We start from the raw sequence: 26,491 nt of genomic DNA on the forward strand, positions 1-26,491 counted from the left end.
TCCAGAAAATCAACAATTTGTCAATTGTGAGAAGATTAGGAGTGACAGAGTGTATTCTCCTGGTGACACAGCGCATCACGAAGTACCCAGTGCTGGTGGAACGCATTGTCCAGAACACAGAAGGTAAGGAGACCCGATCCTGATTTAGGAATTTATGTCTTTCCTACCCACTTCTCAGTATTTGGTATTCAGACTCACCTTATTCAGTCATGTAACATGCTCTGCAGGTGTGGCTACCTTGCGCTCTGAATACATTTAATTCAACCGCTGAACCCTCCCCCCACACACACACACACACTTGCTGGCCAACAGATTTTCTTGTGGTTTTCAGTACAGTTGTTTTAAGCCATCCCTTTAAATATGGTGTAGCTTGAATTAGAATTTTGTCAACGGACTCAATAGAATACAGCGAGAGAACTAGTTCAGAATATATGGGTCAATGAAAGAATGCTAGAAGCTTCTGATACGCTAATTGACATCATTTGAGTCAATTGGAGGTGTACCTGTGGATGTATTTCAAGGCGTACCTTCAAAGTCAGTGCCTCTTTGCTTGACATCATGGGAAAATCAAAATAAATCATGTTGTGGGGGTGCTTTGCTGCAGGAGGGACTGGTGAACTTCACAAAATAGATGGCATCATGAGGCAGGAAAATTATGTGGATATATTGAAGCAACATCTCAAGACATCAGTCAGGAAGTTAAAGCTTGGTCGCAAATGGGCCTTCCAAATGGACAATGACCCCAAGCATACTTCAAAAGTTGTGGCAAAATGGCTTAAGGACAACAAAGTCAAGGTATTGGAGTGGCCATCACAAAGCCCTGACCTCAATCCTATAGACAATTTATGGGCAGAACTGAAAATGCGTGTGCGAGCAAGGAGGCCTACAAACCTCACTCAGTTACACCAGCACTGTCAGGAGGAATGGGCCAAAATTCACCCAACTTATTGTGGGAAACTTGTGTAAGGCTACCTGAAACGTTTGACCCAAGTTGAACAATTTAAAGGCAATGCTGCCAAATGCTTAATGAGTGTATGTAAACTTCTGAACCACTAGGAATGTGATGAAAGAAATAAAGCTGATTTCACATTCTTAAAATAAAGTGGTGATCCTAACTCACCTAAGACATGGAACATTTACTTGGATTAAATGTCAGGAATTGTGAAAAACTGAGTCTAAATGTATTTGGCTAAGGTGTATGTATTCTCACGACTTCAACTGTATGTATGAATCATAAAATAGGTTTAGAGCCTTTACACACAAAATATTAATAAATAAATAAAATAGTGATTTGATCAAACCTAAAAGTTGTCAATTTTAAGTTCAATCCATTAAAATATTGGATGGGGGGGGGTGTACATTAGGGGTTGAACAATAGTCCTATAAATCTAACCTAATTCTCTCACTTATCATGGAACTGTATGGCAACGGTACAGTTGTTGTGGACCACGCTCCAGGTTTGACCTGCTACGTGTGGTCTCAGTTCCATAATGATTCAAATAGGCTACATGTCCCAAATTATTGCACAACGTTTCGTTAGCCTAATATGAGCCACTAATGCTAGCGACCCTCAAGAACAACTTACACGGATGTGACAGAGGAATGAAAGGTAAACGACATGGAATTATGCAAAATCTAAGCTTTCAGTTTGCTTCCATATGACTTGTTTCACATTCATCTCCAGGGATCATAAGGAAAACTCATCTAAAACAATTCCTATGTGTATTTACAATCCTTCTCCAAATGTATTACTCATTTAACTAGTGCCTATCAATAGCTCTTCTTCATTTATAAATTACAGTGCATGCAGAATGATGTTATTTCTATTGGGGAAAAAATGAATAACTGGTAGGTTCACTAAACCTTATTATTCATGGTTTCTTCACTTGTAAAGGTGGTGGAATTAAGTCAAGGTCAGAATACAGCATATCTATAGACACCACCGCCACACCTTCATTCGATCTCTTACCCATTCGAATAGCAGGTGAATAAGCATGCTGTTCTCATGCTTAAGTTCAAGGTCATAGAGAGAAAAGTGCATAAAGGGAATTGCGTTCCTTTTCCGTGCGCTTAACTCATGTCTTTCCCCTCTGCTAGCTCTTGAAGGTTGAGGCCCAACTTTTTGTTAAGGTCTTTGTGACAGGAACTTGAAAGACTGTTGGAATAGAAAGAATAACATTATTTCTCCCAAACATTCAGAGATGGCCTATTGCAATGAACATTGGCCAGCGTACTAACAAGGTAATCTCTCATTAAACCTTCAATAAATAAAAAAATATCACCCGCACAGCTGATCTCAGTTGCAACCATCACGGACCACGGATTTTCCGCTCCATAACTCTTAGACTACGATTTCCTTACCCCAGTGTGAATTCAATTAAACATATATATATATATATATATATATATATATATAATGTATTATTATTATTTTTTTTTTTAATCCATCCATTTAAACTACGTTCTTTTTGTATTGTTTGGCAGTGCTAGAGCGGTGTTTGTCAGACCATGAGACATCCCAAAAATCTGGTCTTCTCACAAAAACGCCTGTAGTGTCCAAACGGTTTGGCCTACAAAGTACAGGATGGCGTTCTTCGTTTTGCTCTAGGACGGCCACAAGCCTCGTCTGAAGGTCCCCGCTACCAGTAAAAATATATATTTTTTAAACGAACCGGAAGTATATGGAGATAGTTTAGTGCCAAAAGTAAGGGGATAAATACATGTGTAAAAAAAACTATAGCTCTCAGATATGGGACTGTTGTTCCATGTAGTGAATCTGTTATTCAATGCGTTTCTACATTTTGAACAGAAATGCAATGGTTCAGTCTAAAACTTTGCACATACCCTGCCTCCATCTAGTGGCCAAAACCTAAATTGCAGCTGCACTGGAATAATGATGGTCTTTATCTTGCATTTAAAAAATGGTACAAAATAAAAAATAAATAACATTTTTTTTCTTGTATTATCTTTTACCAGATCTATTGTGTTCTCCTACATTCCTTTCACATTTCCACAAATTTCAAAATGTTTCCTTTCAAATGGTACCAATAATATTCATAACCTTGCTTCAGGGCCTGAGTTATAGGCAGTTAGATTTGGCTATGTAATTTTAGGCTAAAATTGAAAACACGGGTCCGATCCTGAAGAGGATAATTACTTAAAGTCTATAGAAGTGGCTGAGAACCACGAGCCTCTTCAGTTTTGTATTGAAGCAGTGTACCAAGAGGAGGACGGAAACTAGCTGTCCTCCGGCTATACCATGGTGCTTCCTTACAGAGTGCTGGTGAGGCTACTTTAGAACTTCGTTGCAAAACAGTACATTTTAATCAATTATTTGGTGACGTGAATATATTCAGTATAGTTTTCTTCGAAAAAGGAGAACTTTTGAAACGTTTTACTTTTAATTTCTGAGATTCACTCAGGAGGATGGTCCTCCACTTCCTCCTCTGGGGAGCCTCTGCGGATAGGAGTGGGTTAAAAGGTGATAGTGCATTGATAATCACACTTATTAACAATAAGTAATACAAATATAGCTGCGAGCAGCAATGAACGTGGATCACAGGATGACAGGACACTATCAGTGGGATAACAAAGCAAGTATTTAGGAACTACAGTATCTTCTTTTATGTGCGAGCATAAGTCAGAATACAAAATCTGGAGTGAATCTGACGCATGGTTCATGAGGAGATGATTTTTAGCACTGAGTATACCAAACATTAGGAACACCTTCCAAATACAGTTGCACCACGTGCCCCCCACCCCCAAAGAGCCTGTGTGTGGAAAACAGAGAAATAGTATAGAGAGAGAGGGGAGCAACACACACACATACTGACAGTAAAAAAAAACATTAGGAACACCTTCCTAATATTGAGTTGCACCGCCTTCTGCCCTCAGAACAGCCTCAACCATGTTAAGTTTTGCCCGTTTGTTGCAATCGACCCAGTGTTTCTGAAGTTGACCTGGGTCTTTTCTTTCCTCCCTCCAGTGGGCACAGAGGAACATGAGGAGCTGACGAGGTCTCTGGGTCTGATCAAAGACTGCATCGTCCACGTTGATGCCCAGGTCAACCTCCATCAGAAGGCCTCGCGTCTCCGAGACATCGCCCACAAGATGGAGCCCAAGTCTCTGGGCAAGATCAAAGATGGCCATGTGTTCCACGGAGAGGACCTGGCCCTGGGCAGATGCAGGCTGCTGCACGATGGGACCGTCAACCACAAGGCTGCCTCTGGCAGACTCAAAGGTAACAGGATTACCTCTCCTCAGGCTGCATCTCCGTAGTCTGAAGTGACCTCTTCTGTCTGCATTGATCTCACACAGGTCTAAAAATGAAACTCCTTTCATTTCAGATATTCTTGCTGTGCTGCTGTCAGATGTTCTGTTGTTACTTCAAGAGAAAGACCAGAGATATGTCTTCTCTACTGTGGTGAGAATCATTTTTGTCAGTTAATTCCACCATGTAACATAACTAACTTGAGCTTTGCCACTCTGGAAAACACTGACAAATCTGGCATACTAACTCAACAGAAATTTATACTGAACAAAAATAAACGCAACAATGTCAAAGGTTTTACTGAGTTGCAGTTCATATAAGGAAATCAGTCAATGTGAAGTAAATTCTATGGATTTCACATGACTGGGAATACCGATATGCATCTGTTGGTCACAGATCAGAAAACCAGTCAGTATCTGGTGTGACCACCATTTGTCTCATGCAGTGCGACACATCTCCTTCGCATAGAGCTGATTAGGCTGTTGATTGTGGTCTGTGGAATGTCGTCCCACTCTTCTTCAATGGCTGTGCGAAGTTGCTGGATATTGGCTAGAACTGTAACACGCTAACGTATACATCAATCCAGACAGTGGCCATTGAAGGTGAGCATTTGCTCACTGAAGTCGGTTACGATACCAAACTGCACTCAGTCAAGACCCTGGTGAGTACGACAAGCACGCAGATGAGCTTCCCTAAGACAGTTTGTGAAGAATTTATTTGGTTGTGCAAACCTACAGTTTCCTTAGCAGTCCGGGTGGCTGGTCTTTTTTTTTTTTTGAGAGCCCATGCTCTTACAATGGATAGTATAGGGAAATAATTAAATCTCCCAGTATGCAATTCCCATGGCTTCCAATAGATGTCAGTAGTATTTGTTCATGGTTTCAGGCTTGTTTCTTCCAAAACGAGTAAGAATAATGAGTTTTACTAAAAGGAACACAGTATGTGCATTTGTGATGAAGAGGACACACACCTGCTAATACCATTTTCCTATTGAACATACTTCTTTCCGTATGAAATATTATAGTTTAGTTACATTACATTTATGGTATCTATGGATTAAATAGAAACATATTTTGACTTGTTGAAACAAAGTTTAGGGGTAGATTTTCAGATTCCTATTTGGGCATGTTGAATGACTGGATTACTCAAATCGATGGCGCCAACTAAACAGACTTTTTGGGATATAAAGAAGGATTTTACCTATCAAAACGACACTACATGTTATAGCTGGGACCCTTTGGATGACAAATCAGAGGAAGATTTTCAAAAAAGTAAGTGAATATTTAGTCGCTATTTGTGAATATATATGGAACCTGTGCCGGTTGGAAAATATTTTGATGTGAGGCGCCGTCCTCAAACAATCGCATGCTTTCGCTCAAAAGTCTACTGCAAATTGGACAGTGCAGGTAGATTAACAAGAATTTAAGCTTTCAACCGATAAGACACTTGTATGTACCTAAATGTTTAATATCCATAATTTATTTGAATTGCGCGCCCTCCAGTTTCACCGGAAGTTGTCCCATTAGCGGGATGCCTGGCCTTAAGAAGTTCAATCTCTGGCAACAGCTCTGGTGGACATTCCTGCAGTCAGAATGCTGATTGCATGCTCCCTCAACTTAAGACATCTGTGGCATTGTGCTGTATGACAAAACTGCACATTTTAGAGTGGCCTTCTATTGTCCCCAGCACAAGCTGCACCTGTGTAATGATCATGCTGTTTAGTCAGCTTGTTGATATGCCACAAATGTCAGGTGGATGGATTATCTTGGCAAAGGAGAAATGCTGACTAACATGGATGTAAACAAATGTGCATTTTATTTAAATAAATAAATAAATAAACTTTTTGTGGATATGAAACATTCCTAGGATATTTTATATCACCTCATGAAACATGGGATCAACACTTTACATGTTGCATTTATAATTTTGTTCAGTATAGATACAGCAGTCGTCTGTATATCTGTCTAGAAAGATGGATGGGCAACTCCAGTCTTTGCGGGACAGAGTGGTGTCATACTTCACCCCCCATCCCTAGCAAACACAGCTGATTAAACTAATTGCATTCTAAACTGAAGATCATGAATAGTTTATTATTGGAGTCAGGTGTGTTCGGCTCAATCCCCAAGCTGACAAGGTAAAAATCTGTCGTTCTGCCCAACTGCAAGGCAGTTAACCCACTGTTCCCCGAAGACGTGGATGTCGATTAAAGGCAGCCCTCCGCACCTCTCTGAGGGGTTGTGTTAAATGCGTAGACACATTTCAGTTGAAGGCATTCAGTTGTATAACTGACTAGGTATTCCCTTTTCCTTTAGCTGGGTCAGAAGTGTGATACCAAATCAGTCTCCCGAGGACTGGAGATACCAATCCCTGGTCTAGAACTATGAATAGTGTCTCCATTTTGCTTTCTGGTCTTATTTTCTTTCAATTTGACTTCTGGCTGCCTTCCGTATCTCCCCCAGGACAACAAGCCATCAGTGATCTCCCTCCAGAAGTTGATTGTGAGGGAGGTGGCCCATGAGGAGAAGGCCATGTTCCTAATCTGTGCCTCCCCCAATGAGCCTGAGATGTACGAGATCCACACTGCCTCCAAGGAGGAGCGCAAAACCTGGATGACACACCTCCGCCAGGCAGTGGAAAGGTACACACACACAGGTTAAAGAAAAGGACTAGGATGGACTGTATCTTAAGCTCGGTTGAGGAGTGATATTGGCACTATGGTGCACCTATAAGAATGCAGGAATGATGGTCAAAGTAAGGTTTCCCAGTTCTGGTTCTTTTATCACTAAACTAACAAGGCACAGCACAAGGACTATGTGTTATTATATACTACAAACAAAGCACAGTGTAAAAATATATATATATATCTGTCAGTACGGTTCGGATCAGGTTGGCAGAGTTGTGTGAAAAGGGGATTATACTGAACAGAAAAAATAAATGCAACGTGCAACAATTTCAAAGATTGTACTGAGTTACAGTTCATATAAGGAAATCTGCCAATTGAAATAAATTCATTAGGCCATAATCTATGGATTTCACATGACTGGGAATACAGATACTTATCTGTTGGTCACAGATCAGAAAACCAGTCAGTATCTGGTGTGACCACCATTTCTGCCTCATGCAGCGAGACACATCTCCTTTGCAGAGTTGATCAGACTGTTGATTGTGGCCTGTGGAATTTTGTCCCACTCCTCTTCAGTTGCTGGATGTTGGCGGGAACTGAAAAACACTGTCAAACACGTCAATCCAGAGCATCTCAAACGTGCTCAATGAGTGACATGTCTGGTGAGTATGCAGGCCATGGAAGAACTGGGACATTTTCAGCTGCCAAAAATTGTGTACAGATCCTTACGACACTGGTCTGTGCGTTATTAAGCTGAAACATGAGGTGATGGCAGTGGATGACTGGCATGACAATGGGCCCCAGGAGCTCTTCAGAGTATCTCTCTCAATTGTGTGGTCCTCCCGGGTGGCGCAGTGGTTAAGGGCGCTGTACTGCAGCGCTAGCTGTGCTGCCAGAGACTCTGGGTTCGCGCCCAGGCTCTGTTGCAACCGGCCGCGACCGGGAGGTCCGTGGGGTGACGCACAATTGGCCGGGTTAGGGAGGGTTTGGCCGGTAGGGATTGTCTCATCCCGCACCAGAGACTCCTGTGGTGGGCCGCAGTGCACGCCAACCAAGGTCGCCAGGTGCACGGTGTTTCCTCCGACACATTGGTGCGGCTGGCTTCCGGGTTGGATGCACGCTGTGTGAAGAAGCAGTGCGGCTTGGTTGGGTTGTGTTTCGGAGGATGCATGACTTTCGACCTTCGTCTCTCCCGAGCCCGTACGGGAGTTGTAGCGATGAGACAAGATAGTAGCTACTAATAATTGGATACCACGAAATTGGGGAGAAAAAGGGGGTACATATATATTTTTTAAATTCAATAACCCCACCATTCGAACCGTTCGAATTTGACACCAGTGTCTGCCGTCTGCCCAGCACAGTTTAAACAGGGATTCAGATGGTTAAGAGCACACTTCTCCAGCGTGTCAGTGGCCATTGACATCAGGATCATATCAAATTTTGTCACTTGCACCGAATAAAACCGCTTTAGACCTTACCAACAATGCAGCTCCATTGTCTTGCTTATGATAAGGGAGAGATTGTTGTCCTGAAACCACACTGCCAGGTCTCTGACCTCCTCCCTATAGGCTTTCTCATCATTGTCGGTAATCAGGCCTACCACTGTTGTGTCGTCAGAAAACTTAATGATGGTGTTGGAGTAGTGCTTGGCTACGCAGTCGTGGGTAAACAGGGAGTACAGGATGGGACTAAGCACACACCATTGAGGGGTGTTCAGAGGGCGGTGTTTAGTCTCAGGGTCCTTAGCTTAGTGACGAGATTTGTGGGTACTATGGCGTTGAATACTGAGCTGTAGTCAATGAACAGAATTCTCCCATAGGTGTTCCTTTTGTCCAGGTGGCAAAAAGCAGTGTGGAGTGATATTCAGATTGTGTCATCTGTGTATCTGTTGGGGTGGTATGCAAATTGGAGTGGGTCTAGGGTTTCCGGGATTATGGTGTTGATGTGAGCCATGACCAGCATTTCAAAGCACTTCATGGTTAACGATATGAGTGCTATGGGGCGTTAGTCATTTAGGCAGGTCCCCTTCGCTTTCTTGGGCACAGGGATGGGGGTCTGCTTGAAACATGTACAGTACAGAGTCATTAAAACTCGTTTTTCAACCACTCCACAAATTTCTTGTTAACAAACTATAGTTTTGGCAAGTCGGCTAGGACATCTACTTTGTGCATGACACAAGTAATTTTTCCAACAATTGTTTAAAGACAGATTATTTCACTTATATCACAACTCCAGTGGGTCAGAAGTTACATACACTAAGTTGACTGTGCCTTTAAACAGCTTGGAAAATTCCAGAGAATTATGTCATGGCTTTAGGAGCTTCTGATAGGCTAAATGGCATAATTCGAGTCAATTGGAGGTGTACCTGTGGATGTATTTCAAGGCCTACCTTCAAACGTAGTTCCTCTTTGCTTGACATCATGGGAAAATCTAAATACATGAGCCAAAACTTCAGAAAAAGAATTGTAGACCTCCACAAGTCTCTTTCATCCTTGGGAGCATGAAGGTACCACGTTCATCTGTACAAACAATAGTACGCAAGTATAAACACCATGGGACCACGCAGCCGTCATACCGCTCAGGAAGGAGACACGTTCTGTCTCCTAGAGATGAACGTTCTTTGGTGCGAAAAGTGCAAATCAATCCTGGAACAACAGCAAGGGACCTTGTGAAGATGCTGGAGGAAACAGGTACAAAAGTATCTATATCCACAGTAAAACGAGTCCTATATTGACATAACCAGCGGCCATAACAAAAGCCGGTCTACGGTTTGCAACTGCGCATGGGGACAAAGATCGTACTTTTAGGAGAAATGTCCTCTGGTCTGATGAAACAAAAATAGAACTGTTTGGCCATAATGACCATCATTATGTTTGGAGGAAAAAGGGGGAGGCTTGCTAGCCGAAGATCACCATCCCAACCGTGAAGCACGGGGGTGGCAACATCATGTTGTGGGTGTGCTTTGCTGCATGAGGGACTGGTGCACTTCACAAAATAGATGGCATCATGAGGCAGAAAATTTATGTGGATATGTTGAAGCAACATCTCAAGACATCAGTCAGGAAGTTAAATCTTGGTCGCAAATGGGTCTTCCAAATGGACAAAGACCCCAAGCATACTTCCAAAGTTGTGGCAAAATGGCTTAAGGACAACAAAGTCAAGGTATTGGAGTGGCCATCACAAAGACCTGACCTCAATCCAAAAGAAAATTTGTGGGCAGAACTGAAAAGCGTGTGCGAGCAAGGAGGCCTACAAACCTGACTCAAGTCCACCAGCTCTGTCAGGAGTAATGGGCCAAAATTCAACCAAAGGCTACCTAAAACGTTTGACCCAAGTTATACAATTTAAAGGCAATGCTACCAAATACAAATTGTGTGTATGTAAACTTCTGACCCACTGGGAATGTGATGAAAGAAATAAAGCTGAAATAAATAATTCTCTCTACTATTATACTGACATTTCGCATTCTTAAAATTAAGTGGTGATCCTAACTGACCTAAGACAGGGACTTTTTACTAGGATTAAATGTCAGGAATTGTGAAAAACTGAATTTAAATGTATTTGGTGTATGTAAACTTCCGACTTCAACTGTAAATGCATTTGAACATTGTAGTAGGTGCCAGGCACACCGGTTTGTGTCAAGAACTGCAACGCTGCTGGGTTTTTCACACTCAACATTTTCCTGTGAGTATCAAGAAGGATCCCCCACCCAAAGGACATCCAGCTAACTTGACACAACTGTGGGAGGCATTGGAGTCACCATGGGCCATCATCCATGTGGAACACTTTCAGCAATTTGTAGTCCATGCTCCAACGAATTGAGGCTGTTCTGTGGGCAAAGGGATACTCAATATTAGAAAGGTGTTCCTAATATTTTTTACTCTCAGTGTATGTCTGTGTCTTGCTCCTCTTTTTCATTCTCTCTCGCTCCCTCTTGCTGTCACTCTTCCTCGCTCTTTCTTTTGCTAACTATCCTTTCCTCTCTATTCTCCTTCACTCTCCTCTCTCTTCTCTCTCTCTCTTAGTTGTCGACACACAGAGAGGCTCTTCAGTGAGGAGGAGAAGGCTCGAGCCGCCAAATTCAAAGAGTTCCAAGGTAACTAATGACAGAACGACAGACAGACCACCTATCTTTGTAAAGTAGTGTAATGTCGATGCTAGGCCATAAGGCTTTGCTCATGCACCAGTCAACAACATTCACATTTGCTCAATGTTTCTCTTCCTTGTATTCCATTTATTTGGGAGAATCTGATCATTGAGAACTCTATTCTTATGTCCCTCTCTCCTCTCCCAGATAGTCTGAGCCAGAAGGATGGCCAGATCGTGGCAGGTCTGACAGAGAAGCTGCAGCTGTTTGCAGACATGGCAGAGTCCGTGGCTGGTCTTGAGGATATCGCCTCACGCTCCCATCTACTGCTGCGTGGTGACGCCTCAGACCTCCACCAGGGGGAGACGCTGCTCAAGGGAGCCATCACTGAAGGTACAACAGACACAACACATGCAGTACAGAATACAATACACTGGCTTTTGTTATAGTGTATAGGTTTTTGATCCAACACAAGACAACAAATTATTAATGTAATTCCCAAATCATTCAGACTGATTAGATTAGTTTGTGTTACGTACAGTTTGTGTTACGTACTTCGTGTTTGGGCACTTCTAATGTAACTCTATGGCAGGACCCAAGGTGCTTGAATTTTCGAGCTCTACCCTTAGATTTGTCGGTGACGTAGTATCCCCATGAGTGACAGAACACTGAGCCAATCATAGCACAACTAGAGGACATTACCAACCCCTACGCTCCGTATTTTCCACTGCTTGCCCCATCACCACAGAAAGCACTGAGCTAGGCTGAAACACCTGCATTTTGGGAGCATTTGTGCAGCTGTATTAACCCCCCCAAAAATGTACGTTGTTTGCAAACTGATATGTGACACGTATTAATGCCAAAATAACATGCAAAACAGGCACCCCCTCCAACAAAAACAAAAATATGGATTGCAACTGTAAAAAATAGTAGGGTTAGCTCCATCCTCACTACTCTTGTTCTTTCTTAACACATTATTATTAATATTTCTTTCTACCTGCCTCCATCTCGCTCGCGCTCTCCAGTGGAGAACCTTCAGAACCTGTTGTTGTCTGGTGTGACAGAGCTAGCGCCACGTCCAGAGGAGGGGTTAGGGTCCGGGGCTATGCCCAGGAGAGCAGACACCTTCGAGGGCTACGACAGCAGCCCCACCATCCTCAACAAGAGTAAGTCCCCTCCACCTGCCTGCCCTGGTCTACATGTGCTCTATCACCATTGTATTCCCATTAGGGCTGATGCAATACCAGAAAACATTGTGTGCTATAGCTTAAATGTGACTTGGGATGTCATCATTAGGATGTTTGTTTCCAACATTAGGGCTGTTTTCTTAAAGAAGTTAAGTCCGCTTTGTGTTTCGTTTCCTATCCACGATACTAACGAGTATTGCAATACTGGTATCGTCCCAGCCCTAATTGTGTGTGTGTGTGTGTGTGTGTGTGTGTGTGTGTGTGTGTGTGTGTGTGTGTGTGTGTGTGTGTGTGTGTGTGTGTGTGTGTGTGTGTGTGTGTGTGTGTGTGTGTGTGTGTGTGTGTGTGTGTTAGAAGGCAGTGTGAAGAAGAAGAACTACAGTGGAGGGGACAAGGCCAGAGACAGGAGCCAGAGAGCCTGCTCTGACACCCAGCTTAAGGAGATTCAGGCCAGCCAGGCCCTGGAGCAGCCACCGGTTGGTCACACACACTCACTCACGTTAACAAACACAGAGAAATTGGATGAGAAAATGTCTTGAAAGGACAGACTGTCCCCACAACAGGGCCAGCAGTGTAGCTTATGTTGAGTAAACAGTGGTAAGAGCATCACACCAGGTCGTTCAGAAATGTTTTTCAGGGCTACTCAACCTGAACTGTTAGTTAGGTAGCGAACTGTACCAGTATTTCCAGTTAAATAGATTAGATGACCCAGTATTCCAAATGGGGACAGAACAAAAGCTACTTTACGCTATCATTACTTAGTAATGAAAGAGTAATCCATCCACCTGACATGTGTGGCATATCAAGAAGCTGATTAAACAGCATGATCATTACACAGGTGCACCTTGTGCTGGGGACAATAAAATACCATTCTAAAATGTGCAGTTTAGTCACACAACACAATGCCACAGATGTCTCAAGTTTTGGGGGAGAGTGCAATTGGCATACTGACTTCAGGAATGTCCAGCAGAGCTGTTGCCAGTAAATTAAATGTTAATTTCTCACCATAAGCTGCATCCAATGTCATTTTAGAGAATTTAGCAGTAAGTCCAACCAGCCTCACACAGACCACGTGTAACCACCTTAGCCCAGGATCTCCACATCCGGCTGTCGGATAAGCCACCCGGACAACTGATGAAACTGTGGGTTTGCACAACCAAAGAATTTCTGCACAAACCCTCACAAGGCTGCAGGCCCAGATGGTATCCCCAGCCGCGCCCTCAGAGCATGCGCAGACCAGCTGGCTGGTGTGTTTACGGACATATTCAATCAATCCTTATCCCAGCCTGCTGTTCCCACATGCTTCAAGAGGGCCACCATTGTTCCTGTTCCCAAGAAAGCTAAGGTAACTGAGCTAAACGACTACCGACCCGTAGCACTTACTTCCGTCATCATGAAGTGCTTTGAGAGACGAGTCAAGGACCATATCACCTCCACCCTACCTGACACCCTAGACCCACTCCAATTTGCTTACCGCCCAAATAGGTCCACAGACGATGCCATGCATGCCTCCAACTCAATCATCAAGTTTGCGGACGACACTACAGTGGTAGTGATTACCAGCAACGACGAGACGGCCTACAGGGAGGAGGTGAGGGCCCTCGGAGTGTGGTGTCAGGAAAATAACCTCACACTCAACGTCAACAAAACTAAGGAGATGATTGTGGACTTCAGGAAACAGCAGAGGGAGCACCCCCCTATCCACATTGATGGGACAGCAGTGGAGAGGGTAGTAAGTTTTAAATTCCTCGGCGTACACATCACAGACAAACTGAATTGGTCCACCCACACAGACAGCATTGTGAAGAAGGCGCAGCAGCACCTCTTCAACCTCAGGAGGCTGAAGAAATTCGGCTTGTCACCAAAAGCACTCACAAACTTCTACAGATGCACAATCGAGAGCATCCTGTCGGGCTGTATCACCGCCTGGTACGGCAACTGTTCCGCCCACAACCGTAAGGCTCTTCAGAGGGTAGTGAGGTCTGCACAACACATCACCGGGGGCAAACTACCTGCCCTCCAGGACACCTACACCACCCGATGTCACAGGAAGGCCATAAAGATCATCAAGGACAACAAGCCACTGCCTGTTTACCCCGCTATCATCCAGAAGGCGAGGTCAGTACAGGTGCATCAAATCAGGGACAGAGAGACCTGAAAAACAGCTTCTATCTCAATGCCATCAGACTGTTAAACAGCCACCACTAACATTGAGTGGCTGCTGCCAACACACAGACTCAACTCCAGCCACTTTAATAATGGGAATTGATGGAAATTGATGGAAAAATATATCACTAGCCACTTCAAACAATGCTACTTAATATAATGTTTACATACCCTACATTATTCATATCATATGTATATACTGTACTCTATATCATCTACTGCATCTTTATGTAATACATGTATCACTAGCCACTTTAAACTATGCCACTTTGTTTACATACCCTACATTACTCATGTCATATGTAAATACTGTACTCAATACCATCTACTGCATCTTGCCTACGCCGCTCTGTACCATCACTCATTCATATATCTTTATGTACATATTCTTTATCCCTTTACATTTGTGTGTATAAGGTAGTAGTTTTGGAATTGTTAGGTAAGATTACTCATTGGTTATTACTGCATTGTCGGAACGAGAAGCACAAGCATTTCGCTACACTCGCATTAACATCTGCTAACCATGTGTATGTGACAAATAAATTTGATTTGATTTTGATTTGATTTAGGCCATCATCACCCAGCAAGACCGCCACATCAAGCTGCAGCGCAGCTCCCTCACTGAGCGTGCCTCCTTCCCCGGCTGTCACCGTGGCAACGTGCTCCTGGAGCAGGAGAAACAAAGGATTCTGGCCCTGCAGAGGGAGGAGCTGGCCAGCTTCCACAAGTTGCAATTACTGCACCGACAGGAGCAGGTGGGACACAGTCGAAATTAGATTTATGGTCGCCCTCCAGTTTGTCTTCATTACAATTGCACTATGTAGATAATTAAATCTCATAATACTAGTAAAAGGGAACCACATTAATACGATCATGATAATTCCCGCCAAAACAAGACGACCTCAAACTCACCCTGTGACTTTTACTTAATGCAGTATTATTCCAGTCTGCATTCAGTCAGGTTTAATCTTGTTTCTACCCAGGCTCGTTGGGAGAGCGAGCGGGAGCGCCACCGGTTGCAGGCAGAGGCCGCAGAGGACAGTCTGAGGCAGAGAGAGGAGGAGTGCAGGAGGCTGGAGGAGAAGAGAGAGGAGCTGGAGAGACAGAGGGAGATGTACCAACAGGATCTGGAGAGACTGAGGGAGTCGACCCTCAACGTGAAGAAGGAACGCCTGGCGCAAGACAATCGAGGTGGGTGGCGATGTTTTTCTTTTACCTGGCAAGTCAGTTAAGAATACTTATTTACAATGCCAGCCTACCGGAGAACAGTGGGGCAGAACGACAGATTTTTACCTTGTCAGCTTGGGGATTCGATTCAGCAACCTTTTGGCCCAACGCTCTAACCACTAGACTACCTGCCGCCCTTAACGCATACACACACAATCACAAGTATACACACACGCAATCACACACATACACACACTTATACCCTAGATCCATGTGAATCGCTGTGCTATCCATACCTGCACATGGCTTACATGGCCCAACCCTACAACTCAATGGTGGTTCCCAATGAAAGCTTTTGTAGTTGTCTGGTGACCTACCAAGTGAACAAAACCAAATTCACTAAGCTATAACCTAAAAAGAGTGGTTGGCCCTGATCTGCCATTTTGGAAGTTCACACTTCCCTATACTCTCTTGGGGGCTACAAAGAATCAGAATCACCGTAAGTCGAATTGTGTCATCGTCCGTAAATGTTAGTTTTAAAGAAAGTTTGCTGCAATTCGACACATTTTGCCATGGGTGGATCAAAGATTTAGAGATTTCATAACTAATTTCATGCAATTCTACTAATTTTTCTCTGGGGCGGAGAGAATAATTAGCAGTTTTACTGGTAATTTCCTGCAATTCTACACATTTTGCCATAGGGCGTATAATTTTTTCCCAGTTTTTAATATGATATCAAAGTGAGAGTGACTAACAAAGTCAATGGGGCCCCCCTTGCAGTAATCATTCGACCATGATTACTGCAAGTTTAGATAGCAGCATACCACCCTGCATCCCAGTGCTGGCTTGCCTTTGAAGCTAAGCAGGATTGGTCCTGGTCGGTCCCTGGATGGGAGACCAGATGCTGCTGGAAGTGGTGATGGAGGGCCTGTAGGAGGTGTTCTTTTCTCTGGTCCAAAAAATATCCCAATGCCCCAGGGCAGTGATTGGGGACATTGCCCTGTATAGGGTGCCTTCTTTCGGTTTGGGACGTTGAACGGGTGTCCTGACTCTCTGTAGTCACTAAAGATCCCATGACACTTATCATAAGAGTAGGGGTGTTAACCCCTGTGTCTTACCTGGTAAAATAAGGGATAAATAAAAAATAACTTAACAATCTTAAACATTTTTGCTGACATGGGCTGTCAGTGACTGACATAACACGAGGCAAACTGCTGATGCACAACCAAATTTTGAAATTGCACCTCGTGTATTCTGCTATTCTTACTCAGCAGTAAGTTGAGACCCCAACTGAGTTCCTGATATAGACCATGCATAGGTTATATGTATGGTCCAATATGTTAAAATAACATAATTTTTACCAATATGTTATTGGATTAATTTCTGGAGGTGGAAATTATATGTCGGCATAATTTTATTTTCATACAATTTGGAGTAGAATGTCCTTTCCAAAAGTCCATCTACATAGAAATTATCCTGGCGAGGACCCTGGAACCCCTAAGCAAGAGGACTGGAATTGGTCAAACTCGCAGTTCAATACATGTACAAAATTATCGTCTGGCCTCCCGAGTGGTGCAGTGGTCTAAGGCACTGCATCACAGTGCTAGCTGTGTCACTAGAGATTCTGGGTTTGAGTCCAGGCTTTGTCGAAGCCGGCCACGGCTGGGAGACCCATGAGACGGCGCACAATTGGCCCAGCGTCGTCTGGGTTAGAGGAGGGTTTGGCCGGCAGGGATGTCCTCCTCCCATTGTGCACTAGTGACTCTTGTGGCGGGCCGGGTGCAGTGTATGGTTGCCAGGTGCACGGTTCTTCTTCCAACACATTGGTGCCGCTGGCTTCCGGGTTAAGTGGGCATTATGTCTTGGTTGTGTTTTGGAGGACACATGGCTCTCGACCTTCGCCTCTCCCGAGTCTGTACGGGATTTGCAGCAATGAGACAAGACTGTAATTACCAATTGGATACCACGAAATTGTGGAGAAAACAGGTTACATTTTATATTAAAACATAATAACAATTATCCTTTTCCCAAAAAGCATACTTTTTTTACATGAAAGGGGAGGTTAACTTGGCCCCGCAGACATTCAATCTGAGATGGTATTTTTTGTTGTTGCTGTAACCCCTGCCTCTCTCTCTACCCTCCCTGGCCTTTCTCCCTAACCCCCCTTGTACTCCCTAACCTTCCTGGCATCAGCTAAATATTATATGAAAAATCATCGGCCCTGAGCTAGAGGCTCTAAACAACATGTTACTGTGCAGGAAAAAGGACTTGGGTCTGTCTGCCCTCCAGACACACACACCCATGCCAGCTCTCTGAGCCTGTTTACTGATAGGCAGTGTGATAACAATTGCAGCAGCCCAGCTGAGGGAAACACACACCCTGATATCTCAGTACAGTTCTACCCAGTCACCCAGGAAGCCACCCACACAGGCAAAGCAGTCTTTCTCTCTCCTTCCTTTTCTCTTTCCTTCTCAATTTCTCTTTTACTGTTAAGCACAATGCGTTGTATTGTGTGTGAGTTTCAGGGAAGAGGACTCTTAAGGAAGTTGTGCTGTAATTTCAGCTATAGTGTTAGTAGATATGTCTGTGTGAAAGCTATCATACCCAAGACTGGGTTCAATGGTTGTATAGTGTTGCTCTCCGTTCAGCAACAAGGTATGGTTTTAGATAGTCTTCAGAGGTTGCTTCAACTGAGTTGCCTACATAAATACTTGATGAATAAACCGCACACATACAATGACCCAGTCAATACTGATTGAGGTTGTCTCTGTCTGAGGTCATCAGTGCCACTTTGCTGTCTGCCACTCCTTATTGGTCAACAGACGTGTGTCCATTTTCTAATTGACCTATAGAGGCGTGTCTGTCTTAACTGAACACTTGTCTCCCAAACAAGAAAATGCTCATCCAGAAGCAGCGCTCCTAGTGGCCGTGGACTTTAATGCAGGCAAACTTAAATATGTTTTACCTCCTTTCTACCAGCATGTCACATCCAGAGAAAAAACTCTACACCACCTTTACACCACACACAGAGACGCGTACAAAGCTCTCCCTCGCAATCCAGTTCAATAATTTGACCATAATTCTATCCTCCTGATTCTTGCTTACAAGCAAAAACTAAAGCAGGAAGTACCAGTGACTTTCTCAATACGGAAGTGGTCAGTTGACGTGGATGCTACGCTACAGGACGGTTTTGCTAGCACAGACTGAAATATATTCCAGGATTCATACAATGGCATTGAGGAGTATACCACCTCAGTCACCGGCTTCATCAATAAGGGCATCGATGTCGTTGTCCCCACAGAGACTGTACATATCCCAACCAGAAGCCATGGATTGCAACATCCGCTCTGAGCTAAAGGTTACAGCTGGCGTTTCAAGAAGCGGGACACTAATCTGGACACTTACAAGAAATCCCGCTATGCCCTCAGACAAACAATCAACCAACAGGCAAAGCGTCAATACAGGGCTAAGATTGAGTCCTACCACACCGGCTCTGACACTCGTCGGATGTGGCTGGGCTTGCAAACTATTGCGGACTACAAGGAGGAAACCCAGCCGCGAGCTGCCAAGTGACATGAACGTAACAGACGGGCTAAATGCCTTTTATGCTCGCTTCGAGGAAAGCAACACTGAAGCATGCATGAGAGCACCAGCTGTTCTGGATGACTTCGTGATCACGCTCTCCATATCTGATGTGAGCAAGACCTTTAAACATGTCAACATTCACAAGGCCGCGGGGCCAGACAGATTACCAGGACGTGTACTCAAAGAGCATGTCCTTTCTCATCGACCTGGCCCGGGTAACTTGGAAGGATATTGACCTCATCCCGTCAGTAGAGGATGCCTGGTTATTCTTTAAAAGTGCCTTCCTCACAATCTTAAACAAGCATGCCCCGTTCAAAAAATGTAGAACCAGGAACAGATATAGACCTTGGTTCACTCCAGGCCTGACTGCCCTTGACCAGCAGAAAAACTTCCAGTAGCGTACTGCATTAGCATCGAATAGCCCCCTTGATATGCAACTTTTCAGGGAAGTTAGGAACCAATATACACAGGCAGTTAGGAAAGCTAAGGCTAGCATTTTCATCCAGAAATTTGCATCTTGTAGCACAAACTCAAAAAAGTTCTGGGACACTGTAAAGTCCAAGGAGAATAAGAGCACCTCCTCCCAGATGGCCACTGCACTGAGGCTAGGAAACACTGTCACCACTGATCAATCCACCATAATTGAGAATTTCAAAAAGCATTTTTCTACAGCTGGCCATGCTTTCCACCTGGCTACCCCTACCCCGGTCAACTGCCCTGCACCCCCCACAGCAACTCGCCCAAGCCTCCCCCATTTCTCCTTCACCCAAATCCAGATAGCTGATGTTCTGAAAGAGCTGCAAAATCTGGACCCCTACAAATCAGCCGGGACAGACTATCTGGACCCTCTCTTTGTAAAATTATCTGCCGAAATTGTTGCAACCCCAATTACTAGCCTGTTCAACCTCTCTTTCGTATCGTCTGAGAATCCTAAAGATTGCAAATCTGCCGCGATCATCTCCCTCTTCAAAGGGGGAGACACTCTAGACCCAAACTGCTACAGAACTATATCTATCCTACTCTGCCTATCTAAGGTCTTCGAAAGCCAAGTTAACAAACAGATTACTGACCATTTCAAATCCCACTGTACCTTCTCCGCTTTGCAATCTGGTTTCAAAGCTGGTCATGGGTACACCTCAGCCACGCTCAATCACCACATTCTTATCGGCAGACTTAACAGCTTTGGTGTCCCAAATGACTGCCTTGCCTGATTCACCAACTACTTCTCTGATAGAGTTCAATGTGTCAAATCGGAGGGCCTGTTGTCCGGACCTCTGGCAGTCTCTATGGGGGTGCCACAGGGTTCAATTCTTGGGCGAACTCTCTTCTCTGTATACATCAATGATGTCGGTCTTGCTGCTGGTGATTCTCTGATCCACCTCTACACAGATGACACCATTCTGTATACTTCTGTCCCTTCCTTGGACACTGTGTTAACTAACCTCCAGACGAGCTTCAATGCCATAACTCTCCTTCCATGACCTCCAACTGCTCTTAAATGCAAGTAAAACTAAATGCATGCTCTTCAACCGATCGCTGCCCGCCCATCCAGCATCACTACTCTGGACGGTTCGGACTTAGAATATGTGGACAACTACAAATACCTAGGTGTCTGGTTAGACTGTAAATTCTCCTTCCAGACACACATTAAGCATCTCCAATCCAAAATTAAATCTAGAATCGGCTTCCTATTTCGTAACAAAGCATCCTTCACTCATGCTGCCAAACATACCATCGTAAAACTGACCATCCTACTGATCCTCGACTTCGGCGATGTCATTTACAAAATAGCCTCCAACACTATTCAACAAGTTGGAATGCGGTCTATCACAGTGTCATCCTTTTTGTCACCAACGCCCCATATACTACCCACCACTGCGACCTGTACGCTCTCGTTGGCTGGCCCTCTCTTCATACTAGTCTCCAAACCCACTGGCTCCAGGTCATCTACAAGTCTTTGCTAGGTAAAGCCCCGCCTTACCTTAGCACACGGGTCACCATAGCAGCACCACCGGTAGCACGCGCTCCAGCAGGTATATCTCATTGGTCACCCCCAAAGCCAAATCCTCCTTTGATCTCCTTTCCTTCCAGTTCTCTGCTGCCAACGAACTGCAAAATTCACTGAAGCTGGAGACTCTTTTCTCCCTCACTAGCTTTAAGCACCAGCTGTCAGAACAGCTCACAGATCACTGCACCTGTACATAGGTGGATGGGCTATTTACAGATCAGCTATCTCATCCCCTTAATGTATTTATTTATTTATCTTGCTCCTTTACACCCCAGTATCTCTACTTGCACATTCATCTTCTGCACATCAATCACTCCAGTGTTTAATTGGTATATTGTAATTACTTTGCCATCATGGCCTATTTATTGCCTTACCTCCCTTATCTTACCTTATTTGCACACACTGTATATAGACCTTTTCTACTGTATTATTGACTGTATGTTTGTTTATTCCATGTGTAACTCTGTGTTGTTGTATGTGTCGAACTGCTTTGCTTTATCTTGGCCAATGTGTCAATGAGAACTTGTTCTCAACTAGCCTACCTGGTTAAATAAAGGTGAAATAAAAATGTGCAGACCAGCTGGCCGAGTCTGTAATACCTAATACCTATGTTTCAACCAGACCAGCATAGTCCCTGTACCAAAGAAAGTGAAGGTAACCTGCCTAAATGACTACTTCCCCGTAGCACTCACATGTGTAGCCATGAAGTGCTTTGAAAGGCTGGTCATGGCTCACATCAACACCCTTATCCCAGAAACCCTAGACCCACTCCAATTTGCATAACGCCCCAACAGATCCACAGATGACAAACTCAATCGCACTCCACACTTCCTTTTCCCACCTGGACAAAAGGAACACTTATGTGAGAATGCTATTCATTGACTACAGCTTAGCGTTCAACACCATAGTGCCCACAAAGCTCATCATTAAGCTAAGGACCTGGGACTAAACACCTCCCTTTGCAACCGAACACGCCACCGTTCACATCGAATGGGCTGTAGTGGAGCAGGTCAAAAGTTTCAAATTCCTTGGTGTCTACATCACCAAAAGTTATCATGGTCCAAACACACCAAGAAAGTCATAAAAAGGGCAGTACAACTCCCTTTCCCCATCAGGAGACTGAAAAGATTGGGTCCCCAGATCCTCAAAAAGTTGACTGGTTGCATCACTGCCTGGTATTGCAACTGCTAGGCATCTGACCGTAAGGCACTACAGAGGGTAGTGTGTAACAGCCCAGTACATCACTGGCGTCAAGATTCCTGTCATCCAGGACCTTAATACGAGGCGTGTCAGAGGAAGGCCTTGACTTGGTATCAGTACCCCCAGTATAAAGCCTCATTATTGTTATTTTAATGTTACTTTTTAAAGCATTTTTTACTTTAGTTTATTTAGTAATATTTTCTTAACTCTATTTTCTTTAAACTGCATTGCTGGTTAAGGGCTTGTAAGTAGGCAGTAAGGTATACATCAATTGTATTTGGTGCATGAGACAAATACGATTTGATTTGATTTTAGTCTTCCTGGGGTTCGAACATGCAATTAAAATAACATTACAGGCAAAATCATTTACAGTTTACATTGAAAGATGGAGACAAAAGGAATGCACATTTGTCAATTTTGCTGCCGACTAACCGACCCTCATTAACTGTTTTTTTTTTCCCACAGAGTAAAATGACATGACCTATAGAAAATAAAAGATGGAGGCGCTTTCCATTCATTCCATGCACCACGGAGCTCCGCTGACTATGCCTGTTTCGGATAATCTTTGGCGCTGCATTTGTGGCGCTGTCAATTCCAAGGTGATGAATCCCGGCCCAGGTTCGGCATTGCATTCGCTGATGTCGGCATTTTAAACGGCTTTGTGACTTGATAACCTATATTTAGAGGCTTTAATAGGGCCTACATTTCATTAAAGCTATGGTTTTGATGCATTTGATTTATCAACATAGAATTTTGTTGTATTGTGTGAGAATTGTCTTTGACGATTTGAATAAAATTGATCAGACATTTTGTAAATTCAAATGCACATTTTTACTCTTTTTTTAGCACCCTGGCAGATTAACTTGACTAAATAAAATCATGGTTCCACTGATAACCTACTCCTGTGTGAATTGCATGCGTACGAGGAACAGACGTTTTCATTGAGAAGCAGCCAAATGTTAAACCTTTAATTTCATTTTCTAAATTAAAACATTTATTTAAATTTGATATTAAAGGCATTTTGAAATAAATATTATACAATTTTGCATATCCTATTCTTCAAAAAGATTTTTCATAAATATGCAAAAAATGAATGGTTTTGTTTATTCTAATACTCTCAATAAGACAATGACAGAAACAACATTTGGCTACTATTATCCTACAATATATGCTAATTTTAACAACACTGTATTAACCTACATACAATATAGCCTAATTTTAATATACATTACCTGCATGTGTTTTCCGAGGGACTGTTATCCTTTCTGCAGAGGGGATGTGTTTGCAGGAGCCTGAATGTGATGGGACACCTTTCAGATGACATGGCGGTGGTTGCTCATTTTAGGGTTACCAAGACATACTTGATCTCTGTCATTATTTACCAGTGGTTTTCTGGGAGCTCGAGAGTCCTGGTCTCATGCAGCTTGGTGACAGTCCGGTTGGACAGCACGTCTGTCACTGCCCACCACTGCTCCACCAACCTCTCAAACATGTCACAGACCGAGTTCCAGTGGTCTTACACGACTGGATCAAATGAAATCAAATGTATTTGTCACATACACGTGTTTAGCAGATGTTATGGCAGGTGTAACGAAATGCTTGTGTTTCTAGCTCTAACAGTGCAGTAATATCTAACAATTTCACAACAATACACACAAATCTAAAGTAAAGGAATGGAACTAAGAATATATAAATATTTGGACGAGCAATGTATCTTAGTCATAAACTAAGTAGTGTCACAGGCCGGCTCATAGCCTGTGGCAAAAATGAGGGGACACAAACAAGTATAGGCCAATCAAAAAGGTTATTTATTATAAACCAAAAACTATTAACTTTAACTTTAAACAAAGAAAAAGGAATGAGGTGTGAAAGTATCATAATGTTGGGTGTATGTAAAGTGCAGGGATGCGTGAATCTGCGTGTGAATATGACTGAGTGAAAACTACATAAATTACAAAGGAACAAAGACAACAGGATCATACCTGGAGGAGCAGAGAGAGAGAGAGAGAGATGAGTGGTTAGTGAAGCAGTTTAAATACCCTGAGCCCAGGTGGCTCCAATCACTAATGACCCTTCTCTGCCTGCAGGAGGAACCGCCCCTGCAATGCAGAGGGGCCGTGACAGTAGAATAAGATACAGGAGAATAGGATAGAATTCAGTAGATGAGATGAGTAATGCAAAATATGTATACATTATTAAAGTGACAAGTGTTCCATTATTAAAGTTGCCAGTGATTTCAAGTCTATGTATAAAGGGCAGCAGCCACCTGGCCGTGACATCTGTGGCATTGTGTTGTGTGCCAAAACTGCACATTTTAGCAGCCTTTTAAGCATTCAAATACAGTTAAATAGTTAATACACACACATGGATGCAGCAGTCTAAGGCACTGTATCTCAGTGCAAGAGGGATCACTACAGTCCCTGGTTCGAATCCAGGCTGAATCACATCCGGCCGTGATTGGGAGTCCCATAGGGCGGCGTACAATTGGCCCAGCGTCGTCCGGGTTTGGCTGGGGTAGGCCGTCTTTGTAAATAAGAATTTGTTATTAACTGACTTGCCTAGTTCAATAAAGGTTACACACACACACACACACCACACTGACTAGATCCTCAAAAAGTTTTACAGCTGCTCGGCATTTGACCGTAAGGCGCTACAGAGGGTAGTGTGTACGGCCTAGTACACCACTGGTGCCAAGCTTCCTGACATCCAGGACTTATATACTAGGCGGTGTCAGGGGAAGGCCCAAAAAATGGTCATAGACTCCAGTTAGTCATAGACTGTTCTCTCTGCTACCGCACCGCAACGGTACCAGAGCGCCTAGGACTAAAAGACTCCTTAACAGCTTCTACCCCAAGTCATAAGACTGCTGAACAACTATTCAAATGGCCACCCGGACTATTTACACCCCCTACACTGCTGCTACTCTGTTTTATCTATGCATAGTCACTTTACAAATTACCTTGACTAACCGGTACCCCCTGTATATACCCTCGTTATTGTTATGTACATTTCTTGTTACTTTTTGATTGATTCGATTTTTTTAAACTTTAGTTTATTTAGTAAATACTTTAACTATTTGGTGGTTAATGGCTTGTAAGTAAGCATTTCACCTGTTGTATTCGGCTGATGTGACAAATAAGATTAGATGTATTATTTAATACATTTACAAACAATTCTAAAAACTAGTTTTTGCTTTGTCATTATGAGGTGTAGATTGATTGGGGAAAAAAACAATTCAATACATTTTAGAATAAGGCTGTATCATAATGGCAAAAAAGTCAAGGGATCTGAATACTTTCCGAAAGCACTGCATGGCAGTTTGTGTTCTGAATGTTTTTCTATTAGCAGTGTCATAATGAATCCGCTTAAACATTCCTCCCTTCTCTCACCAGACGAGGTGTGACCTGCATGATTTTTCCAGCTTGAGAACAAGGACTTCATCAGAGGGCCTGGAGGTTCATTACATCAAGATGTACCGCATTGTCTTTCCACAACAATGAACAGCAAATCATATTAAGCTGAGACTGGCACCTGAGCAGCTCCAAGGGATGGATAATGGTCTACATTCACAGTAATGGGCTTTAGGGCATCCTGAACTATGAAACCAGATTTTCTGATGAGTGATTTGTTAAGTACATTCACTTGCTGTTTAACGCCCGACAGCTGTTCTTGAGTTGTACAGCTGATCAGTTGGACCAGACAGGGAACAGGGGTCTGTTCAGGGGGGTAAAACAAAGAACGCTTGATAGTAATGTATGTAGAACAGGTACTGTCTCATATAGAATAGGCAAGGATCAGCTCTAAGTTGCACTTCTATCAGCAATGTTCAATCCCCTGATGTGTTGAAGTACTTTAGGCCTCAGAAGGGGACGTGTTGCGCTGCCAGCTTTACAACAGTAATATGAAGACACCCAAATTACCACTGTTAGTCATGTTGCTGCTATGCAGCAAAGACTTAGGTATTATTTTATTTACCAAAGATGTAAATTGCATTTAATCTGGTGAAACAAACTTTAGTCATTTTGAACACAATCCTTTGTGCCCAGTGGTTTCATAACATATCGTTGCCAATTTCTGCAGAAAGAACAGGCTGCCGGTAACTGTTTATTATTGGCTATCCCATCACCTTTGGCATGTCTAACAATGCATGCAACTGTACTACTAGAAAGTACACTACCCAGGCGATTAGACACTCAAG

The 26,491-nt window shown here is 43.4% G+C and overlaps 1 protein-coding gene across 1 annotated transcript in view; it reads left to right on the forward strand.

Moving 5' to 3' along the window:
- The window catches only part of LOC135555077 (rho guanine nucleotide exchange factor 18-like), a 33,179-nt gene extending 9,987 nt beyond the window's left edge, over window positions 1-23,192 (forward strand). Inside the window, exons 6-16 of the mRNA XM_064987447.1 lie at window positions 6-123; window positions 3,986-4,252; window positions 4,344-4,423; window positions 6,730-6,908; window positions 10,919-10,989; window positions 11,188-11,373; window positions 12,006-12,146; window positions 12,522-12,643; window positions 14,903-15,088; window positions 15,317-15,524; window positions 22,759-23,192. Of these exons, the coding sequence (XP_064843519.1) occupies window positions 6-123; window positions 3,986-4,252; window positions 4,344-4,423; window positions 6,730-6,908; window positions 10,919-10,989; window positions 11,188-11,373; window positions 12,006-12,146; window positions 12,522-12,643; window positions 14,903-15,088; window positions 15,317-15,524; window positions 22,759-22,763 (1,563 nt within the window). The 3' untranslated portion in view covers window positions 22,764-23,192. The remainder of the gene's footprint in view (window positions 1-5; window positions 124-3,985; window positions 4,253-4,343; window positions 4,424-6,729; window positions 6,909-10,918; window positions 10,990-11,187; window positions 11,374-12,005; window positions 12,147-12,521; window positions 12,644-14,902; window positions 15,089-15,316; window positions 15,525-22,758) is intronic.
- The last annotated feature ends 3,299 nt before the right edge of the window (window positions 23,193-26,491 follow it).

This window comes from Oncorhynchus masou, chromosome 15, assembly GCF_036934945.1.
Source record: "Oncorhynchus masou masou isolate Uvic2021 chromosome 15, UVic_Omas_1.1, whole genome shotgun sequence".
Lineage (NCBI taxonomy): Eukaryota > Metazoa > Chordata > Actinopteri > Salmoniformes > Salmonidae > Oncorhynchus > Oncorhynchus masou.